At 39.9% G+C, this 26,125-nt stretch overlaps 1 protein-coding gene across 8 annotated transcripts; it reads right to left on the bottom strand.

Moving 5' to 3' along the window:
• Positions 1-116: 116 nt before the first annotated feature.
• Positions 117-25,915, bottom strand: LOC139811068 (choline transporter-like protein 1). Of its 8 annotated transcripts, none has more exons than XM_071775100.1 (17): positions 25,022-25,915; positions 5,995-6,143; positions 5,491-5,604; positions 5,267-5,415; positions 4,805-4,882; positions 4,608-4,698; positions 3,934-3,997; positions 3,475-3,583; positions 3,221-3,329; positions 3,013-3,132; positions 2,802-2,927; positions 2,354-2,460; positions 1,745-2,001; positions 1,423-1,595; positions 1,260-1,352; positions 1,078-1,170; positions 117-985 (listed from the first exon to the last, which is right to left on the bottom strand). In XM_071775100.1, the coding sequence occupies exons 1-17, from the start codon at positions 25,041-25,043 to the stop codon at positions 926-928; spliced, it is 1,914 nt and encodes a 637-aa protein (XP_071631201.1). In that variant the 5' UTR covers positions 25,044-25,915; the 3' UTR covers positions 117-925. The 8 variants fall into 8 exon arrangements, with proteins under 8 accessions (XP_071631201.1, XP_071631202.1, XP_071631208.1 ...); XM_071775101.1 differs by having other exon boundaries at positions 1,429-1,595; positions 25,022-25,908; XM_071775107.1 differs by lacking the exon at positions 25,022-25,915 and adding an exon at positions 17,308-17,330.
• Between the last annotated feature and the right edge of the window lie 210 nt (positions 25,916-26,125).

The following is a 26,125-nucleotide window of genomic DNA, read 5'->3' on the forward strand; positions in this document are numbered from 1 at the left end:
CCCAATGAGTCTCTTGTATTTCACCCGTTGTATCTTCCTTTTTTTTCAATATTATCTTTCCCGCCATCCCGTTTTTTCCGAAAAAGGATAAAAAGAAGTAAGCGTCATGTCAGTAATTAGGCTTATGTCATAAACTTTTTTATTTGTGAGTTTTGTCCGTTGATAACGTACAATATAATATTAATCTCATACATATTTCGCTTCCAAAATAGTACAGCTATATCATTAGTATCAGAGCAGTTATAATCTTATACGGCATATGTATCAAAATGAAAACTTTATCCGTCGTAGGCACTTTATAAAAAAAGAAATATTTACAGTGACAGAGAACGGGTACAATCGTAACGATATAACTTTATAAACTTATACTCTAGAATCGGCGTCTTATAAATTAATTTGTTCCTTAATCACTTCTGTCGAAGAGTTACACGTGTACGAAGAATACGCGTCGTAAGTTGAGGCTGTGAAATCAGCGTATTCGCAACAATTGTGGCGGGCGTCACATCTATCTCGGCTAAGTTTATGTAGAAAAGCTATTTTATCATATAAAAAAATATTTTTAGAAATAGGAACTTCGAAAATAGAATGATTCGTAACATTCCTCGTAATGTAGTCAGTCCGTCGGATTGATCGAAGCAATCGATTGTGCGCATTATCTTGCATCATTGATGTGGAACGACTTTGATAACTGTGTTGCATGTTCAGAAGACAGCTTGTGCGTATGGGAAAAGAAGCTATTTCTGTTTCCTTTTCGCAATTTCACGATTATCTCCCGAAGATGTATACATTAAAAGAACATACAGTAACATTCTATCCTGCGTATGTTCTACACCGATCGTTACACTGGCCAAAAATTGAAAAATTTTCGAAACAATCCACAATGCATTCTTAAAAAAAAAAAAGGAAATCTAATGCTTAACGCTTGTTATGTGGCACCTTGTTGTTCCAGCTGCCTCAAAGCTTTCTTGCTGTTCTCCACAAATTCCTGAATAAGAGAACAAGATATTTTTCACAATTCTTTTTCTATGATTGTTAAGAAATAATAATATTAATGCGCCTATTACAGCTAATACGAACCATCAAACCGCGGCTCATGAAATAAGGTCGGTTGATGCCGTCATTTTTCTCGCAGTCCTCGCAGAAGCATATAAATATCGTGTCGATGATCATCTGTGACAAATTAATCATTTTTATAGAAATTATGTTATTTATTTAATTCGAACGTATTCACTAGATTTCTTACTTTATATGTCACTCACCTCGTAGATGGATATGAAGCAATGCGCGACCAGGAATGCGATTATCCCCGCAAGAGTGATTGGTATCCAAGGATGATTGAGTCCTTCTTTCTTCTGCAAAGGGGTAAAACTAAAGTGCTTAGTAAAGCCCTTGAAATATAAAAATATGGTAAAATTAATTTACCTGTACCTGCATCAAATAAATCCCCGAAACAACCGTAAGAGTGACGACGAGGACTTTACCCAGAAACAATACGAAGTCACCGACGCTGTTAATCGCCGCTACTCGCAAAATGTTGCTGGACAAAACTTGGAACGCTTTCTTTCCGCCTGTGCAAAAGTTGCATCCGTATATGGCTGAAAAAGAACATCAGTTTTTTTAGTACATCGATCAATGAAAAAATTTTTTTTATTTTTTTTTTTTTTTTTTACAATTGTTATAGATCATATTATTCAAGAAACAGACTTTTAATATTAATGAAGGATTCAAGATTGATGAAGGATACCTGTCTCAATGTAAGCATTCCTAGTGAGGAATTTTAGAGCACACTCGAAACACCAGAGACAACACTGGCAACACCATAGTATTCCTTTCACGAAAGCGTTGTCGTATTGTTTCAGATGATTTTGGACGAAGGAGATCATGGCTCTGATCACTCGAACAATGCCTATTATCAAAGCTCCGAAAGCCACGGTCCCCATATGATATCTTATGAGATATCCGAAACCTTTCGCCACTGGTAAAGAAAGACGTCTTTTGTCCCTGTTAAAATAGCAAAAGTGCATTACAGTGCATTTCCCCCTGTATAAAATTTATGCAATATAAAAGCATAATCTACATTGGACATCGTATATATATATATATATATATATATATATATATATATATATATATATATATATATACGCAGAAGACCATTAATAGGAAATTTAATAATACTTCATAAAAAATTTCCAAATACGTATGTTAGCAGATAGTATTTCGAGCACCATTAAAATTATCACAACTAAAAAATATTTATTTTATTTTTCTATACATAACTAGATATAACCGACTTTTAGCCGCGCTATTTGCTCTTCCATTTAATTTTTTATATATTTACTAAAAATCTCACCTCGTAAAGAACCATCGGGCAACAGCGCAAGCGACGACCATATGCTGGCAACCCAAATAGAATTCACACGCCACGAAGAATAAAAACAGATTGTACCACCTTGTTGCCTAAATTAATTCCATTTGTTATATAAGACGCGGTCATTCCATTTATTATATAAAGAGAAATATAACTTAATAAATAAATTAAAATAAATAATAAGTAATACGTGTATAATACAGAATAAATAAGTATTAACATTTTCGACTATCGATATTGGGCATATCTTATGCCTAATAACAATTTTTATGAATTTTATAATTTAAAAGCATAAACGCAAAATATATAAAATTCACAAAAATTATTATTAGGTACAAGATCCCGTTCGATAACGGAAAATCTGAATATTTATTTGTTCTAAGAAACATAATCCTTATTACAGTCGATAAAGAAATATATGCTAACGTACAATGAGCAATCCATCCTTCTTGAAACGAATGTGACCTTTCTTATTCAAATAAATGTCACCGGCACTCTCGATCCATAACATACAGTAGACCCACGCTACTACCGTGAACCCGATCAGCAAATACGTCTAAAAACAGAGAATTTCCGTGTTCGCGAGACCAACTCGATATAAAATGAACCGGATTCGTATAATTGAAACGAGATATGCTCACATAAATCGGCTGAAACAGCAATGCCGGCATCGAATACACGGCTTTACCCGCCTCCCGGAAAAGGTGCATGACCAGCTCGATTCTCTTTCTCATCACCAGAATCACCAGAAGCACGATGACCTGCGGCATGTATATGGATATATGTATTGTATATGTATATTCGCAAAATTTGCGCGAACGTAACGCCAGATATAGCAATTTTCCTTACAGCAACGACCGACATAATAATAGCGTAGATCAAGTAAGGCTCCACGCTGGAATCCTCCGGGTCAATTTCACCCTTATCCGTGCTCTTCTTCTCGCGATACCACGCTAGCCTATGCATAAAAGATTAAGCTTGCCTCGCTAGATTTAAACAAATAATAGATAGATATTCTGGGAATTTTTAGATTGAAAAATTTTTAAGACGTGATTTTCACTACATCGTTTTAATTTTTGAAAAGTTGAGATAATTCCCTTTACCAGAGATACGTTGTGCCGCCGATGCAAGCCAAAACTGCGCCGATCAATACGACATAAATGACATATTGTACCATATAGCGGAAGGCCACCAGGATACCGAGAGAAAGTGCTGAAAAATCGTCGGTCGCAATCAATCACTCAAAGTCTCTGTTTTGTGTCGCTCAGAGATAGAAGCGATATAAGAATTTAACACCGAAATTTAATGCGCGAAAATCATATTCTCGATAAGATGAAAAAATTCTACTGTTAAAAAAATACTATTTAAAATTTTGCAGATTTCTGTATTGCGCAAATTGCTTGGAATATCAACTTGGAATATCAACTTTAATAAAATGCAAGAGATTTCATATACATATATAAAGAGAAATTATATCTATATATAGAGAGAGCGATAAATTGGAAGCTGTGAATGATACAATTCTAAAATATCATATGCTGTATTTTTTCTGGAATACCTACCCAAAGCTATGAGCAAAAGGTAAATCAATTCGAGCCATGCGATTCCCAGATCCGTAACTGCGTCCTGAAATAATGATACATTATCGAATACTTATTGATTACTTATTTGGACTAATTAAGGAGATACACCGCGCATATGTTACTTGCAGTTTTGTTTATTGATTTAATTAATTGATCTAAACTGATTTATTTTAGTCGGCGTATCATGTCGAAACATTATATAAAAATAAATAAGTTTTAAAAAAGAAATTTGATATAATTTGATTTGAGGCTTAATTTAAAATATAATATCGGGTTATATATAAAATGTTCAAATTAAAAGACTATTTTCAAGTCATTTTTAAAATAAAGCTTGCCCGGATAAATGCACTGACACATGACATTTCTTCCTAGAATGGATATATTATTTCTTATTTTTTATTCGATAATATCATAAAGATTAGATTTTTACTATGAGAAGAGGGAATAAGATAATGTGATATTCCCAGAAATTGGATTTTTTTAAATTAATGTAATCAGAAATATATACATATAACAGATATTAACAGAAAAAATAAAAATATCAAATCGTGCACATATTTTTAAACTCAAAACCGGTTTCTAGCAAAACAAAAGGCTGGAGATTTCTGCATAAGTGACAATCTCGAGAAATGGTCTCACAATCAATCACTTACATTGTAAAAGCTGTCCAAACGAAGGCCCCTTATTATAGAGTTAAGAGTTTCTGTCACCTTCTTGTGTATACAGCGATTCAGGAATAATCTTCTGCGAGACAGAGAAGCGAAAATTAACATTAGAGAAAACGATCAAGCTTGCATTTGGTGCATGAAACCTTCTGCGACGAGATGTAATGAGTCACAATTTTACTAACTTGTTTTCGTCCACTGTGCAATTTGCCACGCACCTACGTTGCTTTATCCCATTGGCTTCAATATCAATCTCAAGATACCTAATACACACAGAATATAAGTTGTCAATAAAGGCAACAATCAATGCGATCAATTATTATATGACCTTTCACTATAATAGTGCAGCAAATATCAAATCAACGATTATACGTTTAATATTACTATATTATTTATTTTTGAATATTTTATCCTTTTTGTTGTTCTTAAGCTGCATTTATTTTTTCAAATAGATCCTGCTATAGCGTAAACTTTGATTCTTATTTCATTAATTTGCTGATAAATTTACTTAATTAATTAAATTTTTTTCTTAAGAAAATAAATTATGATTTTTTAGCATAAACCTCAGTTCTGATAGATCAGTTGTACGTTCAAATCGCGGAGAAATTTTATTTCCAATTAGTACAAATACTTCAGAGTGCACTCACGGTTTTCTGGTATGATCGGCACCCTTGCACGCGAATTTCGGGTCGCTTTCGTGCGAGGTTACGCGGCCGCAGACGTTTCCGCAATCATCGATTCCATTTATCACGCGGTAAATGTCACCTTTCTTCACCACATTCGTCATCATGAAGATCTGTACGCACAAATTGTAGAATGCTTAGCGAACATATTAGCGTTATGATATGGATGAAAAAGCAACATCACTTACGGAACCACCCGCCAAAACAAGTACGACGATTATAGCCAGAAAATCGGTGCATGATCGGTCCTTGACAAATATCTGATCCGAATAATTCGACGGCGAGCCTTGACTATCAGGTGTCTAAAAAAGAAAAATTAAAAACTGTAAATTTAAAAAACTGTTAAAATAAACACTGAAGTCGGCGATAAATATAATAGGATTTGTAAATAGATTTTATTCCATTTACAAATAAGAATTTTAAGAATACAAGAGCTTATAAAGAAATGAAAGCGTACTGGTCAAAATATAGCCGCAAATCAATTCTTTGTCACGGAACAAAATCAGGTTGGACTGATTTAACGAATAAAAACTAGTCATGAGAATTAATTTAGGGAAGTTCGAGTTGCGTGTTTGAGAAACATAGACGTTTTATGCTTCTCAGTGGATGCGTGACGTTCTTGTTATTTTTAACGAGCACTCTACATTCATAAATATATCCCTTTTTAACAAGCGTATAGAGAAAACGTTTACCGTGGGTTCCACTTTGGACGAAGGCTCGTCCGCACAACCGCAGCAACCCATCTCTTGACTCGCCGGGGCGACTGGCTCCTCCAAACGTTCGTTCTCGTCTTCCTTCTGGTCGCCTCTCGACAAGTCTACCGCTTCCGAACTCGCGCCAGCTTCGAGAACAACAAGTTGGGAGATACCATTATCAATTTGCTACCGCTACGGCATTTTTATCGAATCCACGAAAATGATCAACATCGCGTAACACTGCTTGCAACACGTGCGATAAATACATGGCAGCGAGAACGACATATAATCTGAGCTTTTCGTGCGTGGTGCTCGTGATTTTATCAAGTTCCGATATATATTAAAATTAATACTTCAAGTTTTCAAGCTAAATTAAAAATAGCGTCGCGTAATATCTTTCCGAGACCTGTTGAAGCGAAGATACCGATCGTTCTATTGAGTCAAGATTCGGAGAAAATTGAAAGTGATATAAATTTTCAAAGTTTACGATTTATCTACAACATATCGAAGACTTACATAATTCTGAATGCAGTTTGACTTATGCATAAAATATGTTAAAATACACGATAATTTTGATGTGAATGCAATTCGATGGCGATCATTATTTTCCGGGACACGTTCCTTGAACGAAACCTGGGTCACGTCGATATCGATCGATTAATACACCCGGGAAGTTGCATGCTTGGATACTGTTGTCGCAACGCTGATCAGAATCACGCATCATCCATGGTAACACACGCGAAACATAATTACGATTGTTCAGAAGTAGAACTTCAGAAGATTGATTAAAGTACGTCGAATTTTCTAATGAATTCGTGAGAGACGAATACTTTAACGATTAATTCTGATTAAATTATGAAATAATAAATAGAAATAATAAACAGAAATATGCGACACTTGAATGACATTTCTAATGAGTACCACATTTCTATATTCCAAGCCAAATAGTTGACATTAATAGTATTATCTGTAATGGGCATCTTTACGAGCCATAAATTTATTAGTTACACATTATATTACACGGACAGATATTCTGTAACGAAGTGACGTGTGAGATTTATTTAGCGCAAAACAGCTTTCGCTAATGCTAATAGAAAATCTATCACAATTACTAAAGATATACACACTGCGTAAAAGTCACACGAATATATATTGAGTGCAGTAGGTTAATGTTACTTCCGTGTTTCAGTCACGAAAGAAACACGAGAGAAGTTTTTTACCAGGCAACACGAAGGCGGAAGAGAAGCTTTAGTTACGGTGTTAGCGGCGTGGTGACACCGTTGAATGACAGTCGTGGATACGGCTATTGCCTCTCGAAGACATTACAATTACGTCATTACTTCCTGCCTTTGTTATAATCGCTAATCTATCTCGTTCGAAATACTTGAGGTGAAATCATCGAAGCACGCTATAATACTTTTATTAAATGTGAGTTACCATATAAATCATGATTTGAAATATCTCAAATATATATTGGATTTATATGTTATATAATCATTTTAGATTATTTTTACTTACATATACAGGGTGTTCCGGGTCAGGTCAATGAAACTTCAGGGTCTTACAGGAAATTGAATTTGTAACAAAAAAGTTCCTATAAACATGGGTTTAGAAATGCTTTGTTAAAAAGTTATAGCTAGTAAACTTCGAAAAATCACGTTTCATGATTTTTAAAAATAACTTCAGAACCATTCATTCATTTGAAAACACCTGTTACTAGAGACAACTTAATATACAGAATAACAGATGCATCCTCTTCAAATAAATTAACAAAGGGACACATTTGTACGATACAGTGAGTCAATATTGAGTAAATGCCAAAAATGCATTAATGAACAGGGCTATCATGTTGAATATATTTGATAATTTGGTTGAACATTATTTTTCTTTTACTTTTAATAAAATTGTTGTCCTTCTGAATAGTCTCATTAATGTAATCTTTATGTTTATAGGAACTTATTTTTGTTCTAAATTTAATTTCCTATAATACCTTGAAGGTTCATTGATCCTACATGGAACACCTATTATACGTATATAATATATTTACTATAAAAAGGCATATATATGTCAGATATATTCAGTTTATTTTATTATTCTGAGAAGAAGAGTTAGGCAGTGGGTTAGTAACTCTGTTATTCTTATAAAAATTAACCCGTTGAGGTCACATGGGGTCCAGTGGACCCCAGGCTTTTTTTTTATTTTTTTCTTAAAAGTATACTATTTTGAGAGTAAAACGCACAAAGTTTTTTTACTCTATCTCAAAAAATTTTGATGAATATTTTTGTGAAAAAAGTCAAATTTCTCGAAAAAAAAATTTTTTTCTCGCGTTTTTTCAACATAAAAAAATTTTTTAAATTATTGGATTATCAAGAGGAAGTCATAAATTAATTCCAGTTCAAGGTTTGAGTCGATACATCAAAAAGAACGCAAATGGAAACTGTTGTGGGGTCCATTGGACCCCATGTGACCTCTACGTTATTTTTAGGAGGTGTGACCTCAACGGGTTAAAATGCTATGAAATCTTCAAAGAACCGAAGATGACCAAGGCTCAACTTGTGGCTGTTTGGATGAAGAAGAATATATAGATAAAATAAATATATATGAATGTTAAGATATAAAATTAATATAATGTATATCTGTACCTTAGAAACAAAGAATCATATTTTCATTAATATAAATTTAGAGAAAACAGGGTTTAAAGTTTTAAATAGAGAAATGGTATATTTCTTTAGGTATAAAATAAAAATACTAATATAATTTATCGAATTTTTAATTAAGTAATTTAACTGCCATGTTTAATAGTATAACTGTCAATAACACGCTGTACCTGACCAACATTTTACCTCTAAAGTTTCCAATACGACTTTCTAAACATCGTGTCTTAAGAACTTAGTAATAATGGACATAAGATCCTTTGCCATTATACAATTTAAGCTCCTGGTAAATTGGAAAAAGTATTAACTCCATTCTGACAAAAACTGGAAACACGATTCTTTTCCTCTAAGGTACAGATATATACTATATCAATTTATTATTCTTTCCGCAAAAGATTTATTAATTCTTTTGTGCCGATTTTTTATTGCCTTTATGTCCTCTACTACTTCATATAACAATCGCGTGAAAGTTTCATCCCGCTATGGCTATATCGTTGAATTAATAATCGCCGACAAGATGCCATGCATCAATCAAAAATCGACGCGACCGAAATTAAACTTTAATCCGGGCCGCGATAATCAAATTGCCCTCTCCCGCGCGTGTGTGTGTGTGTGTGTGTGTACCGTGTCGCAGGAAATACTCGTTAGAACGTAGACGTAAGACGGATTAATGTTTCCCCGACCCGGTCGATAGCGAATAAGTCAGCGCATCGCTCTGTGCAAAACATACTGTCCGTAAACTTCGTTCGCGCGAATTAAACACGATAACGTCTAATCGTCACAAACAACACCACAATGTATGTTTCGCAATGCGATTAATCAACGGTTGATTATCCCTATCGCAATGATAAATTCATTTTACGTAAAAATTATATCGCGTAATTGTAAAAGTGTATAATTATTTTCTATTATTTTACAATATTCTCAAATTTCTGTTGCGTGTACGCAACATAAGATGAATGTTTTTCCGTGCGAATGTGCGTATGGTGCGGTGACTCTGCTAGCCCGGCTATTCTGAATTCCGGAATAACTTTTTCCGAGAAAACGCGCGGGCTGGTTCATCGGCTACCGCATCGCTTCTTGCGCGCGGCGGCCCGTAAGTGCAAGCTGTAAATGTTTACAGTGCAAATCAGCGTAATCCGGTATGGGACACATTTCGGGTTTGCAGCCTCGGACGCTCTTCTATTTGACTTAGGTTTAACCAGGGGATTTCAGCTAATATTAGTACGCGCAGCTTGTCGCGCGTATTACATATACGGTTTGCCAACAGTATACCCGCTATCTTACGCGTCTCTCAATGGAATTACGCTGTGTGTGTGTGTGCGTGTGTGCGCGCACTCGCGAGAGACTACGGTAATCAAAGAGCACACCGATAAAGGTAATCTCGCCGCCGCGCCGTTAGCCGTCGGCATCGCAAATTATTTTCGCGCTGGTGGCCTGCCAGGGCCCTGGGTTCTATTTTCGCGTATCCAAAGGCATCGCCTGTAGATTTCAACGGAGTTCCCGTAAAGTTATGAAAGACGTATTTCTCGGAAAACTTACGGGCATCAAGCGGCGGTATACCCTTTCAATGAAACTTGAGTGAAAAGACGCTCGAGAGAGAGTTCTATACGCATTCCGTGGAAAAATTCCGAGGCACAAAGTTGCGGATTTTTCTTGCGGATCAACCGGCGGCGCGGCGCTTCTTACCGGCCGGTGAGCTGGATACATAATCTCGTCTGCTCCGCCAGCACGAGTAACACCGTGGGACGAAAGATGCATGCGAGAGTAAAAGGGAGAGAGAGAGAGAGGGGCTTAAAAACCTTACATCGAACACAAACATATATCGCATCGTCAGTATCGTCACAAATCTTTCGCACGCTCGCGATGAAAATCGCACGGAACAATGGGAAAAATAACTAAACGACGAGTTAGAACGATCCTTGTGCTAATTATACACTCGAGGAATTAAGAAGAATCGTGAGTCACGCTTAGACACGTCCGTGAACACGGTATAACGTCACAACACACTCACACCACACACATAATAATTACACGTTTTGTTCCATCTATTATTATTATTATTTGATATCACATCTATCTCTGCGTGTCACTAAAATAATTATTTAGTTAACACCATTTATCAAATAATTATATCAAGTTCATGAAAAATAATGAAGCTTGCGTTGATAAATTTAGTTCACATTATGAATTAATTCTTCAGTCTACAACGTCTACACCAATAATCGTTATCGCACCTTCTCTCGTTGGATTGGATCAACCGTCACAAAAGAAACCGGCTACAATCGACGCGCTCGGTCCACATGGAATGAAGGCGTCCCTTATACTTGTGCACAATTCGTCCCGCTCAGCTCCGCCCCCTCTCCAGCCTCGGTTCCTCTCCGATGACAAACTTACCGAACGATATCATTACATAACCAAGTCTAACGATAATCATAATAATGCATTATCTGGCAACGTCGCTATTGAAACACTGATAATTCGACTTGGAGATATCCACGAGTTGCATCTCTGTAATATTCTTGAAATGTTCCGTACACTCGACGTTACGTGGCCTTGTCTTCGCGTTCGAAACTAGGCATCACCAAATCGTACGTGCAAAAAATTTTGCGTAAGATCAAGAAACACATAAGAAGGTCGTACACAGTCTTAAATTCACTGAAGAAAGGAAGAATAGCTTCGAATTGTTTAAGCAACGGGTGATGATGGACGAATATTGAGGTGGAACGCACTCGAAATGTTCAAACTCGGATATAAATTTCAGAATAAAAGAATACCTAGACTCTCCGAGTTTCCATGGACCAAGGGAACATCTGGACGAGACCTTTCGCGAGAAATACCGAACAGAACCGAAAAGGCCCGATTTTCCCTTGCGGCCCCGCTTTGTTCCTCATCTCGTCACTCATCCCTGTCCGAATTGACAAAGCATTCCAGGTATATTTTTAGCTTCTAATATCTGGGGACTTAGACTTGTGGTCTCCGAAGTTTAATATATTATTATTAAAACTGTGCGTAAGAGAGAGCTCAATATTAGTTGCTTTCCATTTACACTCAAGTGATCTGATGAGTCACTCAGTTATGTGAGTATTTTATACTCAGGTAAGATATGTCATTTTGTGTTTACCTGCTTATTTTGATGGCAAAGCTATCGCATAATAATACAGGTTCACAGCCTCACTTTTAATGTGAGTTTATTAGATTCATTAAAACACATGGTCTCGATTGTGGATAAAAATTCAGTTGAATCTCACTTGCCAGCATGCAAAAAGAACGTGCATTTAACTGACAAGTAACACTACCCAAGTGTAAATCGCCGATTTGGATAATTTTTTAATATGTTTTAGTAGACGTAAAAATAAGACATACGTATTTTTTGTTATCGGCGGAAAACCATATTTAGGGTGTGAAACACCCCTTTGAATTTATGGATATCGATTTAATTGTTTTGTATATAAGGATTCAGTATTTTTGGCCCGAACCAAATAAAATAGTTGCATTATCAAGAGATATGAAAAATGAAAAATTTTCGACTCGGTTCGATCATTTTTAGGGGGTAAACCACCCCCTGTATTTGAAACAAAAATTTAAAAAATGCCCAGATAATTGCAAATTTTATTCAAAAATTTTGAAAAAAATATATGTTACACTCGCATCCAAAACAAAAGTGAAACTGTTTGAGGATTTAAGGGTGACCACCCTTTTATCGAATTTCTTACGTAACATTTAGAGCATCGGCAAAAAATGTCCGTTTTCGGTATCTCGATTTTTGAAACTTTTTTTATGCCAAATGGTTACTTATGATGACCCAATAATCCCTGCAAAATTTCAAGAGGAGCATACGCCCCGTTTAAGAAATATAGGGGGTCAAAGTTGACCATATCTAATCAGAAAATATAGCAGCTTCACATTTATACTCCAATAATAATGCCCAAAAAATTCAGCCGAAATAATTTTGGAGTATAAATGTGAAGCTGCTATATTTTTTTATTAGATATGGTCAACTTTGACCCCCTATATTTCTTAAACGGGGCGTATGCTCCTCTTGAAATTTTGCAGGGATTATTGGGTCATCATAAGTAACCATTTGGCATAAAAAAAGTTTTAAAAATCGAGGTACCGAAAACGGACATTTTTTGCCGATGCTCTAAATGTTACGTAAGAAATTCGATAAAAGGGTGGTCACCCTTAAATCCTCAAACAGTTTCATTTTTGTTTTGGATGCGAGTGTAACATATATTTTTTTCAAAATTTTTGAATGAAATTTGCAATTATCTGGGCATTTTTTAAATTTTTGTTTCAAATACAGGGGGTGGTTTACCCCCTAAAAATGATCGAACCGAGTCGAAAATTTTTCATTTTTCATATCTCTTGATAATGCAACTATTTTATTTGGTTCGGGCTGAAAATACTGAATCCTTATATACAAAACAATTAAATCGATACCCATAAATTCAAAGGGGTGTTTCACACCCTAAATATGGTTTTCCGCCGATAAAAAAAAATACGTATGTCTTATTTTTACGTCTACTAAAACATATTAAAAAATTATCCAAATCGGCGATTTACACTTGGGTAGTGTTACTTGTGAGTTATGACGTCACAAGTGAGAACTATCTGAGTTTGATGTAAATGGAAAGCAACTATTGTTGAATCTATATGTACAGTAATTGCGTTAATTCGATGGGTCATAGAATTCTGATTTATTGGCCGCTGGGTCTTTAATAATTATTAAAGTAAATTATTAAAAAGTCAGAATTCTATGATCCATCGAATTAATGCACCTTACCGTACGTGCTAAGTATGTAAAATATCGTAATACTGCCGTGGTCCATTACGTTTTCTTAGCCGCTACACGAGGTCGTCGCTAATCTCGTTTTGGTTACGCAACTTCTGGCGACTAACGCAAACCCGTCATTATCTTATGTGGTGGAAATCGTTAGAGGATAGAGATGCGAGTTGACAGATGGTACCTACGTCGATCGCCAAGCTGCTACAGCTTCACAAATCTCTTTTTATTTTTTTCTTTATGATTTACGGGCAGGACCGGATGATCAACGCGTTCGTTGAATATCAAGGTCAATACCGGTTTCCGTATTAATCTTCATTAATCTTATCGCAGCTTTCATAACGAACCATCTCAATGAAATAATAACGCCCGACCACACGTCCACGGAATTCTCGTGTAGGTGCAAAATTATCGCTCCCGGAATTGCGCAAGAAACTCGTTTGCCGAGTAACGATATATTAGGCTTAAAAGTTAAATCGCCCTGCAGCCATGTATAACACTTCGAAATGGAGCAAATAATCAAATAATCAGGCCGATCAATTTTCATGCATAAAGATCTAATTTATCTGAATACTGTTAATTTCGTAACGTATTTAGGTGATAATTAATGAACTCGATAATGAAGATATATTTAATAATCGATTTATCAATATTCACCTGCGATAAGGAGATAAAAAGTACATTCTCTTCGTTGAATTATAATTATATATTTTACTTTTATCTAAAAAATAATTCATTTAAATTTACTATGGAATCATTTTCAACTAAACAGCTTAAAAAATATTCTCACTGCTCTCTCTCTAGGTGTCACGTATCAGCTCTTTCTTAATATTTTCCAAGAAATGTATTTTATTAAAAGCGTATGTTCGAAGATAATCTCTGCCTTACTCTGTATCAAGCTTAACCTCGACAGATAACAGAAGTAATAGCGTTATACAAGGATTATAGCAACGTAAACGGATGTAGGTCGGTACCTTGATGAGGATTTCCCCCGGCGTCATTCACGCATTATGATAATCCTATATGTTCTTCGTTCTTCAATTATTCATGAAACTCGCTCCGACTTTCCTGCTTAGGCTTCCCTTCGCGGAAACAGATATCCAGAGTGCTTTCAAGTCATAACTCGAAATGCTCGTACGCGTTTCTGGATTTTTGGACAACGGATACTCTCGCGTACAATATTATGCTTATCCTCGTCGTACGAACTCACGTAACCCTTGGGTCGCGATCGATGCACTATCAACACAATTGTCTGAAGATAGGCCTGCAGCACGCGTTTGCATTTGCTCGATTTAATATGTGTCTACCGTACTCTTTTTTTCCACAAGGATATAAAAAAAAGGCAACAATTTTATCCAGCAACATGTGCGCAACTATATCTAGACATTAAAATCCTGTGAGAGTCGCGGTGGGAGATTATATTACATTTTACGTAACAGCGCGTTTTATGTTATTTATTCATACTAAATTAGCAATTCATATTAAATTAATAATGAACTGTCTGGGAATTAGCGGATTTTGTGTGGCGAACAAGATTGTGAAATAGGAGAATAAGATTATTACGTGCACGAGCAACGAGGAAATATGAAGATTAAAAACTACGAAAATCGAAGTGAGATTGCTCTGTTTCCGACCAAGGTTCTTTGTTCGCTCGTACGATTCACCGACCTTCGGGGAATTCAACGCATTGTCTGCGCGTTCATCGAGTGCGGTAGGCTCTGATTAAAATGCAGGCTGGGTAACAAGTCGTATATACTCTAGGTTTGTACGAGAATGTTTGTGCAACGTAAAACGCTAACCGGAATTAGTACGCATACACGATTGATCGGTGTAAGTTACACGATTTTGCATATGCGATTATATTAGCTCTCGCGAGCGAAGTCAAAATCCGGATGTAAAGCACGTTCAAAGATAGAGAGGCATTACCGTTATTCTTGACACAACTGTCAGATGTAATTCTGAAAATTACGATTTCGCTTATTTCGATTTTGGATTATTATCAATGGTCTATACAAAATTGGATCGGCGCTAAAATGGTTCTTTCAATATCAACGCGACACAGAAAACGCTATTAATAAGTTTATTCCCGTATCTTTCGATTTTTCGTAATTGAATATGCCGCGACACATTTGTCATTTCTAGCGTATCGCCTCATTCATCTTACATCACTCACGTGCATCCAAGGACCCGCGCGTACATGTGCACCTGGTGCGCCGTAATCCGCACCTGCGTATGCGAAAACAATACAAAAAGTCCGTCCAACGATATTCCCTCGAAACTCTTCGAAAGTGCATGAAGCGTCTTGTCCGTCAAAACAAAAACAAAAAAAAAAAGAATCTTTAGAATTATCAATATTCATCGCTAAGTGTACGATAAATTATCAAACCAACACTGACAAACATCGAAGAATTATCAACACCAGAAATAACGTAGAATCAACTTCGTGGACAGCAACAAATTCCGCGCGCGCGTTGTCGATAAATATTGACAATGTGGGTCACATTTTCACATATTATGATGAAATGGCTGAACAAACTTTCGCGGGGTCTCGCCTGGTCTCGCCGACGTGAACTGGACAACAATAAATATTTAGAAATTAACATCCATTTATCAAACATACGTACCGACGATGAATAATCGGGAAAATAAACGCCGGACATTTGCGGACTTTTAAAAGCGACGATCGCCAATTTGCGAAGAGCATCGCCAAAACACCGCAGGGAATGCATTCGCAGAACCGGAAGATCCTTCCATCGCCACGCAAACAGCGTCAAGCCGCGTTACGATCTGCCGTAACGATCTCGTGACACACCTGTGTGGGCGCAGCTCGGAACGGACGAGAGGGAAAAAGAACCGCGCGCGGTTCTCATAATAAGCGTGAAAACGACAACGATTCCGAACGAACGTTACTCGAGATCGAGTACGGTTCGGTTTCCCGGCCGATCAACGATATCGGGCGTCGCGTCGTCTTATCGCGCGCGACGGCGATTCTCGACGAAAGTTATATACGAGACTGAGCCATATGCCGTCTCTGAGTCACCCGAGAGAGAAACCTGGCTATATACCGATTAGATTAGAGCGCGAGGCATGGCGGCCGGTGTAAACCGTTAGCATTCCAGCAAGAAGGCAAGCTCGCGCGAATCACGCCATTACCGTGCCACCTGAAGCGGATCGGTTCGCCATCAAGGTTTCGCCTCAAGGTTTTCGCCGAGCATCCGCGGGTTGCGGTGATCTATGGACCTGCTCCGGCCACGCCAATCGGCCGCATCGGTTTATCGTTCGGTTTCTTCTCGCGCCGAAACCTCTCCTCTCCGGGTCGTCAACGTACCTCTCGAGTCGGCTTTCTCTGGGTCGTCGATATCCTTCAGCGGAAGAAGAGCCTCGTCCAAAACAACAAAGACGACGATGACAACGATACGCGGCACACGCGCGACGCAGTTTCAGTCTTGGAGAACGGAAAACCCGCGTGAATCGCCGAACGACACGGAGATCATGACGTCCGTCGCTTCGTTTTTGTTGCGCCGCCCGACTCGCGGCTCGCGACACCGAGTCCGCGTCGTCCGTAGGTACTCGAGCTCGGGCACAATACTAACAGTCGCCGACTCGTGTGATTACCGAGCGGGGTCTGGAGAACAGGCTCTCTTGCTGTGCCCGCCGGTTAACGATACTCCGTTGCAGTCCACGCTCCATTCGCCGTCCTCCTCTTTCACGTCCTCTTTCGCTCCTCTCGCCCTCCTCCCACTTCTCTCGCGTGCCCCTCTCCCCCCCTCTCTCTCTTTCTCGGTCTCGCTCTCTGTCTTTCTGAATCACTCTCTTTGTCGCGTTGTCTGTCCGTCACGCACGCACTCATTCTCTTGCCCGACTACTGACCTTTCTGTGCCTCCTCTCCCTGCGTTCCACCACGCCTCGCTTCTCTCTCTTTAGCTCCGTCTGTCCTCCCCCGACGACGGCTGGATCCCTAGATCGGCTGGATCTCACGGTATCTCCTCCGATCGAGTCTACGAATTATCCGCGACGCGATGCTCGGAGCCCCGGTTCCATCAAGGTCCTCTTGCGTTAAACGTTAACGAGGCACGTACGTTAATCATGGCGATAACTTCGTTAGCCAACTTGTCGGGGACAATTTCGGGCACCGCGCGACACCGTATCAATCTCACCCGACCCGATGTAAACGTCTTATTCTACGCGCGCGGTTGGTTAATGTTTTGCATCGCAATTTTACGTCATACAATTACGTAACGATTTTCGCAGAAATTCTCTCTCTCTCTCTCTCTCTCTCTCTCTCTCTCTCTCTCTCTCTCTCTCTCTCTCTCTCTCTCTCTCTCTCTCTCTCTCTTTCTCTCTCTCTCTCTCTCTCTCTCTCTTTCTCTCTTTTCCTCCCTCTTTTCTTTTGACAAATCTTGACAAGATGTGCGTCACTTTTGTGTCGTACGAGCACCATCTTCGCTGAATTACACTTTACAATTTTTAAGTGGTTTGATAAGATCACGTGCAACGGTATGAAGCAACTCGTTTTTTTTTGTATAAGATTTTAATGACAGGCTCTCTTCAGAAGAAACTTACGTCCACTCCTCCCGGGCAAAAATTACAAAGAACTCGTAATCATGAAGCTTATACCGCCGAGAAAAATCGAGGCAATTATCTACCCTCGAGAATGTAAATAGATAACAGAGAGATTTATCTTTCGGTTAATTTTATGTATAGATGCGTAGATGCTGGGCGTTAATCGACTGGAAATTCAACTTGAGAAAGTTAAACGGCCGAACGTTCAATGTTGAACATTTTAAAAATTGCAACGAGCATTTGATGCGCCGCGCCCGCGCCGTTTGATTTCCCGCGGAGGAAAAATCAATTTCCGAGAACTAGCCTCGCGGAACTCGTCATTAAAATTTTATAGCGCGCCGCCGGCATGCACGGTATATACGTTGTAATATCACGCATTAAATATATCGAATGTGTCAAACCAGCTCTTTTTGATTTGTACATACGCGTTCCACGTGTGTATGGTCTACATGTGGACTACGTAAACATACATAATTGAAGTAACGAGAGGCGAATAGTAAAAAGCAACATTCTATTATTAATGTTTTTCTGTTTATAATTTATGCGTTCGTCGCGAGACATTGTATCGCGATACCTTCGCATGAATACGCGCTGCGTTATTCAGCTGCGGCTGCGGCTTGAAATTGAGGCAGCCCGAATCTCCCCCCCCGCGTCACCCTTTCGTCTAATATCAGTTAAACGAGACCGTCGTGTGCATTTCAGCAAAGCTCGCTCCAACGAGCAACTCTTTGCACGCTAATAAAACATAACGGGATTTAGTCGTCTGGTATACTCGAACTCGAGCTGTAAGAAACGCCGTATCGTTGGCGCGCCAGCCCAAAGCCTTTGAGCGCGGGCGCACGGAATTGTCCGCGTAAAAGAAAAAAAAAACGTCGGTTCACCTTGTGAATATTTCAGAACGCTCTTTGGAAGGGCCAGCGTAATTAGACCGCTGTCCCGCGAATGAACTCATCGAAAAACCAATTACCTCTTCAGGACCACCAAAAAATCACCGCGGTCTCCAGTATCGCAATATTTCAAGCATCTCAGAAAAAAATTCTTTTAAAATGATAATTTGCATCGACAGAGAAATTCCACTAATTTTAAGACACATGTTTGAATCGATAACAATATAGGTATGGAGAGAGAGACAAGCATGCATGCTCGCACGCAATCAGCCTGTCCATAATTTCTATCGGCTTTGCGCCCTCTCCCGAGTCTCGCGTCGTGGCTGATTACCTTACGGACGACGCTCTTCCGTTTCGCTAGTCCGTTTCTGTCAGACCGGTTAGACAATACGCAGTCGCGATGGCCAGTTGAAAAATAGCGGTCGTTGCACCGTGAATTTTTTATACGGACGCGGACGAGCCAGCACGCGACATGTCGGGCGATGCGTTACGGATAACTCGTAATGTGTACCGGTGAGCGTTGAATAATAGCTGCCTCGCGCGGAGAAGCCGGAGGAGCTTCGTTTTCACAGCCGCGCGCGCCGCGAGACGCTCTCGTATACCGTAATGCAATTTGTATTAGCAATGATATATCGGTAATTGCAACATCACAGAGCGCCGGGGAGCGCAATTGCGTACGCGACAGCTCCGCTGCTCGCGTATTCGCGTATTCGCGACATCGCGAGTACAGGCGGCAGATAGCCATGTCCAACTGTAACAACATTACCTTCCGTCATCGAACTGCGTCATTTATCGCCGGTTCTGCAATCGCGTTGCAATTATGAGGGATATTCGCTCTGTAAATAGGCCGCTACCAGTTTGTATTTATGAAAAAGATCGCTAATTGGTACATATAGAGTAATAAAACATTTGCATCGTAATTTGCCTCTTTCTTTCTCTCTTTTTATAAATTTATGTTATTATACGCTGTTCAATTAAAAAAATGCACAAGAACGAGAATAATCGTTTTTTATCTTATAGTTTTTTTGGACGCTGAATACGATCCCGTTTGTGTCAAATTGCTCTATCACGTCATAATTTTGACAAATTCGCAGTTAAAGTTGCAAAAATAGTTATTTTAGTGTATTTTGGCATATTATAAATATATGTGATAGAGAAGTTTTATTGCAATCAAAATTTTAAATGTTGTAGGACTTTCCGCCCTTAAAAGAAAATTGTGTCGATTATGATTAAAAAGATATTGATGATTGCGTCAAAGTTGCGACCATTAAGGATCTATGAAATATTTTTCATGTTATTCAAACTTAAGGGTTTTTCAGGTAGCTGACTACTAATCTAATGTCAAAATTGATCAATTCAAACTGACAAAGCCAGTATGACTGGATACAAAAAAAAAATAATCGAATTTTTACTTTTGATATTCGTCATATTGGCTCCGTCCATTTTGAATTTATCAATTTTGACATTAGATTAGCATTCAGCGACCTGAAAAACTCGTTAAGTTTGAATAACATAATTAAAGAATATTTCATAAATCCTTAATAGTCTATGTAGGTCACAGCTTTGACGCAAGAGGCTTTACGTTAATCCTTAATATCTTTTTAGCCATAATCGACATACCACAAATTCCTTTTAATGACTGAAAGTCCTAACAACATACTTAATTTTCATTACAATAAAACTTCTCCAACACATCACATGTCATATTTATAATATGCCAAAATATACTAAAATAGCCCTTTTTGCAGTTTTAACTGCAAATTTCTTAAAGTTGTGATGATAGAGCAATTTGGCAAACGGGATTGTATTCAGCGTTTAAAAACCTATAAGAAATAATTAATCTCGTTCTTGTACTCGAAAAAAAGTAATTTCTTGTTGAATAGTGTTATTGTTTGTATTATTTATTTATATTATTTATTACAAATTACATATTTGTCCATTCTATTTATTTATTGATACGCTCGTTAATTTTTGATATCTTGATAAGTAACGCACCGATAAGTAACAGATAACGAGTAAGTTTACATGGAAATAAAAAATACTAGTGCGAATGCAGTTTCAAGATATGATATTACAACTTTTAGAAAAGAGGCGCTAACTCGGTATCCTTTCCCACCCAGGCGTTCTATAATTCATCGAAGAATACATTTCTCTGAGAGGCCCCTTCGCTTGGGGCCACCTAAATATTTATTTCCGAAACGAGTCAAGTTTCTCGCCGTCAGTCAACCTGGCAGAAATTGTTCTTGACGAACTCGCGGAACGAGCGTAACTTGCGTCCCCATGGATGCGGAATACGCCTCTGTCTCGAGAATCCGCGGTCCGTATTCATATTGCACATCTATACGATCCCGAATATATATATTTTGCGTACCTATATTAATCTCGGATACATGTATGCATTTATGTCCCAAATGTGAATTCAGCTGGTCTCGTTTGTATGCATGATGCATTTACGTCTCGCACGGCGATCTCACCCGTCTTACCCGTGATCACGTGCGACGTTACGTTCGCGTTCACGTACACAGTAAGGTAGGAAGGTAGAGGAACGCCTGGAAAAGGCGCTTCCCGTATTCATCAAGCACCTTACCTAAAGACACGGCCAATCATGATAATTGACCGTAATTCGCTATTAGCCTTCGAAAATGCAATTAGACTCGCATGACCGCGTTTAGCGCTAAATGCGGCGTGGCCTAGGCGAACCCGAGTGACCCCGCGCCCGCGGTGTGTGTTCGCCAGATACGAGGTCGTACCTGAGGCACGCACGCGTAACGGCTGCGGACGAGCACCCCGAAAACGACGTTAAGCCAGCGTGGCATGCGATGTGCGCGACGGCCGGCGCTGATATAGAGGCACCCATACGGACACGGCGGTCGCGAGATAATTCACCACGAATGGGGGCCCCTGAAAAATTTAAGGCCGCATTAAATTAAGAGAGCGGTGCCCGCGCGGCGTACGTCGCGACACAGCCAACACGCGTCGCATCGGTCTCGTTGCGCCCTCCCGGCTCTATAAACCCTGAAACTCCCGGCGAAACACGCCCATCCCGTGACGAATTAAGCCATTCAATTAGATCCGCGCGAAATACGCTCTTTCGGGATGCGCCACGCGCGTGTCGCGCCGTGGTAATGAAGAGGCATAGACAACGCTTCGTGCGTGCTCGTCGGACACGCTTCCATCTTCCGTCTCTCCATCCTTCCGTGCAGGTGCGCTCGATGACTCCGTCGCGACTGAAACTGATCTATATCTGTAAAGAATCGTATTTCCGTTATGGTAAATTTAAAGGAAACAGTGGGGAAATGATATATTTTTTAGATATAAAAGTAGCAATTTGATTTGTTGAGTTTTTAATAAAGCAATTTAACAGACACGCTTAATAGTACAACTGTCAATAACTGACCTAAAAAAAACTGGAAATACGATTCTTTACCTCTAAGGTACGGATGTAGGCTAGAATAAAAATCGAAGTGGAAATTCTATTCACAATCTTATCTAGAAGTATCTAGAAGTGGAAATACTAAAAAAAGCGCACAATCTTTCGAGCATAGAGTTGTGTTACATCTTCGATTTCTTATTTTGGACTTGTCCTACTTTATTTTTAAATCATATGCGCTTTTATACATAATGTATAATAACAGTCATACATAACTTTAAAAATATATATTTGGATAAAAATTATTTAATTAAATATCAATTATTCCTTACGTCTGTTTTTGAGGCTAGATATTGTTATCAATGTAAATATAGTACCGGTCAAAAGTATTGTATCGCTCATGGAAAGGGAAGTCGTTACTAATGAAGAAAGACGTACATACATAAATGTTATAAAATTTTATTTTACTACTGTTATTTATGCTATGCGTTGTTTTCATATTATCGTCGACAGTAATTGTTCAACGTCAATTAAATCATTAAGATCTTAGTTTTTTTTTCTCGAAGTATTTCTATCAAAGCATAAAATATAACAGTATTATACTAAAATAAAATTTTATAACATTTATGTATGTCTTTCTTCATTAAAGTAACGACTTCCTTTTCCATAAGCGATGCAATATTTTTGACCGGTACTGTTTACTCGTAATTGGAGTTTATATTATGGACAAGTTCCTTTACACACACGCGTATACGTCGTAGAAATGAAATACGTGTTTTATGGATACAATAATTCTAATTTGTCAAATATATATTAAATTGCGTATTTTAAATTTTATGAATATACACAATTCTAATTTGTCAAATCTGTATTTTCCGCGTTGCTCGGCGCGTCATATCTAGAATTTGCGCGTCGTCTGAAACGGAATTAACGTAATCTCGCGCGGACGCGTAACTTTTATTTCGAATGTAAACTTGCTTGCGTATTCCGCGTGTAATTTCAACGTTGTAACGTGCGAACTTCGCGGATTGTTATTTTCCAGTTTTAGTGTGTGCGCCTTCCACGCAGAGAATACGCGTCGGGACTGTCGCGCCCGCGACGCGTGCCGACATCGCGCATCGTAACATCGTACGTTTCACTGTGACATTCGCGATGTAGTAGCCCGATCCCGCGATTGCATGACCATGCCCCCCGTTACCTTACCGTCACCGATGGACACGGCATCGATATGTCGGGGAAAATTATCGACCTTCCGGTGGCGCGCGCGTACAGCAAATAATTCCCCGCGACTGAAAGTCGATAGGTTTCGCAGAAACTGGCCATTGCAGTGAAGGATCCGCGTTAGTCCCCACCGAATTTTCTTTCGTTGCCGATATTCAACGCCGAGCTAAAGATGACGCGGCGGAAACTGGAGCGAGAAATCGTTGGTTATAATGCATGATATGTCGTCGCGATAAACGCTCGATCGTATTTCACGGCAGTTTCACATTTCTACATGAGTTTTGCGCTCGTATCATGTAAAATGCAGCTCGAAATGTCGCACGCTTTATTAGCTCGACATATATTTCGCGTGTACACAATAATTGAACGTAACTTATTCATACGGGCGATGTTTACGGGCCGCGAGCTCGATGGTAATTCGTCGCTTTTGCGCCGTCGCGACCGGAAGATGATCGGAAATGAATATTCACGAGCTCTCTCTCGCGCGCGCGCGCGCGAGCGTCAGCTCGGCGACCGGCTTTCTGAGCGCCGCGCGTCCGCGAATCATCGGCGCTTATTTTTCTAGCGATATTTTTTCACCCCAGGAGAGGCGGGCGACCGCGGGACGCGGGCATTATCGCAATTAATCAAACGCCGTATCGACCGACGAACGGTGTGAACGGACAAAGAGCGGTTGTGTCGCTGTCACCGCGCAAATTACGGCGCGATTATCTCCGGCTCGCGGCGGATTCGATTTGTTCGCGTTGGGAAACGAATGGTACCATCCGTTACGCCGATGCGGCGGATATATCGGGCGCGATATTTTTTTTCTCCCCCAGGCCCGTGTTCCTGGAAGGGCGTCGGCATTACCCGCGCGCCAGGTGGAACGGGTGTGCAGGTGGCGAGTCGCGAAATTAGGCTGTTGCCTCGGCAAGCGAATTGCAATTTATCGAGAATATCGCTTCCTCGGTGCTCGCGCGCCACGCCGATGACCTGCTCTGCGGCCAATTTTCCTCGGCGCATGCGAGAGCAGAAGCGTAAATGTGACGAGAAACATGCGAGGGACCTACATATAGATAGGTGATAGTAGGTGCTTTCAACATGTTCGATCGTCTAACGTTGCGGTATTTTAACAAACAAGTTGGTATCGAATTTTCTTTCTTCGAGTATTTTATTTTCAGCCCACTATATTTATGAAAACATTCGTAAATTATAATGTATGGTAGTTTCGACTGTTGGAGAAGCTTATACAAGTCAGATCGAGATCGACGAAAATATATCTTGTTTTTTGAGCGACTCATTACAAATTTACATTTTTTTTTTAAATAAATTAAGTTTCTGGAAAGTTGAAGAAGGTTGCGGTTTCTGAAAATAAATGTTGAATAATGCATCTAGCGCGCAGGGTTTTGCCATGCATAGAAATTAGCGAATTCCGCGCGAATTTATTAACAGTATCCAATTGCGCGGCGCGATGCACGTCTTGCAAATTCGCCGAGAGCCTCGAGGGAGGAGTCGGCAGGTGCCATGCGTACGCAGGCGGGCATCATGCATCCCCGGGACTCACCCTCCTCCAACAGCGAGTCCATGACGGAATATCTGGCGGGCAGAGGTCCAACGAGGTCCGCGAAAATTTCTACAACGACGACGGACGGACGCGGATATATATTTCGCGCTTCCGTTGGTCCGGCGCCAAAAATCTCGCGACGTACGTTCGACGCTTCGAGATCGATGTTCTCGGTGCTCCAGATCTATCGTCGTCGCCGACTCAAAATACTCAAGAGCCTCGTTTTCTCACGACCGCGGGTACTATTAGTCAAAGGTCAAAGTGGAAATACACGAAGAGAGAAGTAATCCCCACAACTCTCTCGATTATTGGATTCGCGGCGGCTGGGGTGGTATTCGCGGGATGGCATGCACGCACACGTTTCACCCCCGGCACGCACTCGCGAGAGCGACGCGACGCCGGCGAAAAGCAATTTCCCTCGAAAGATCGGATACGGAATACATTACCCGCATTAATGCCGCTTGCATTAAGATTGCCGGTTGCTGAAGTTCGTCTCGTTTTACATCTCTGTATAGGGGAAGATTCTAATTCGCAATACGGACGAGCGCGAGGCGCAAAATTGCGTGTATTTCGATCGCGGTTGATATTAACCGCCGGATATCAGCGGGACGATCGACGAAGGTCGCGAACGTCGTGGGAATAAGGACGAACGGTCGTAGAGAAATTTAGCTCCCGTCGAATCCGTGCCAATCGCAATCAGATTATTTCCGAAATTCGCGGTAACGATTTACGAAAGGGTTAAACTCGCGCACGAGAGCGTTGATGTATATACGCGACGGTGCTATGCCGGGGTCGTCTCGTCGCGATTCTCAAGCGAGATTCTCGCGAATTCCTATACTCGCGCCGGCACTCGACTCGCGTGGGAGACTCGCACGCGGCGCGAATTTTTCTTCTCGCCCACCCCGAGGGAAAGATCGTACCCGGACTGTACGGCGACCCTCATCCTTTCTCGAATCCCCGACGCGACGTGACGCCGCCGCGCCGCTCCAGTTTTTCCCCGTCGCCAAGCAACGAAAACCCTCGTTCGTGTGCTGCGAGTACTCGTGTACTGGGTCGCGGTATCTCGCTCGCCGATATCCCTTCAGAGCGCCTGACGTATGCCCA

The sequence above is a fragment of the Temnothorax longispinosus genome, chromosome 4, assembly GCF_030848805.1.
Source record: "Temnothorax longispinosus isolate EJ_2023e chromosome 4, Tlon_JGU_v1, whole genome shotgun sequence".
Classification (NCBI taxonomy): domain Eukaryota; kingdom Metazoa; phylum Arthropoda; class Insecta; order Hymenoptera; family Formicidae; genus Temnothorax; species Temnothorax longispinosus.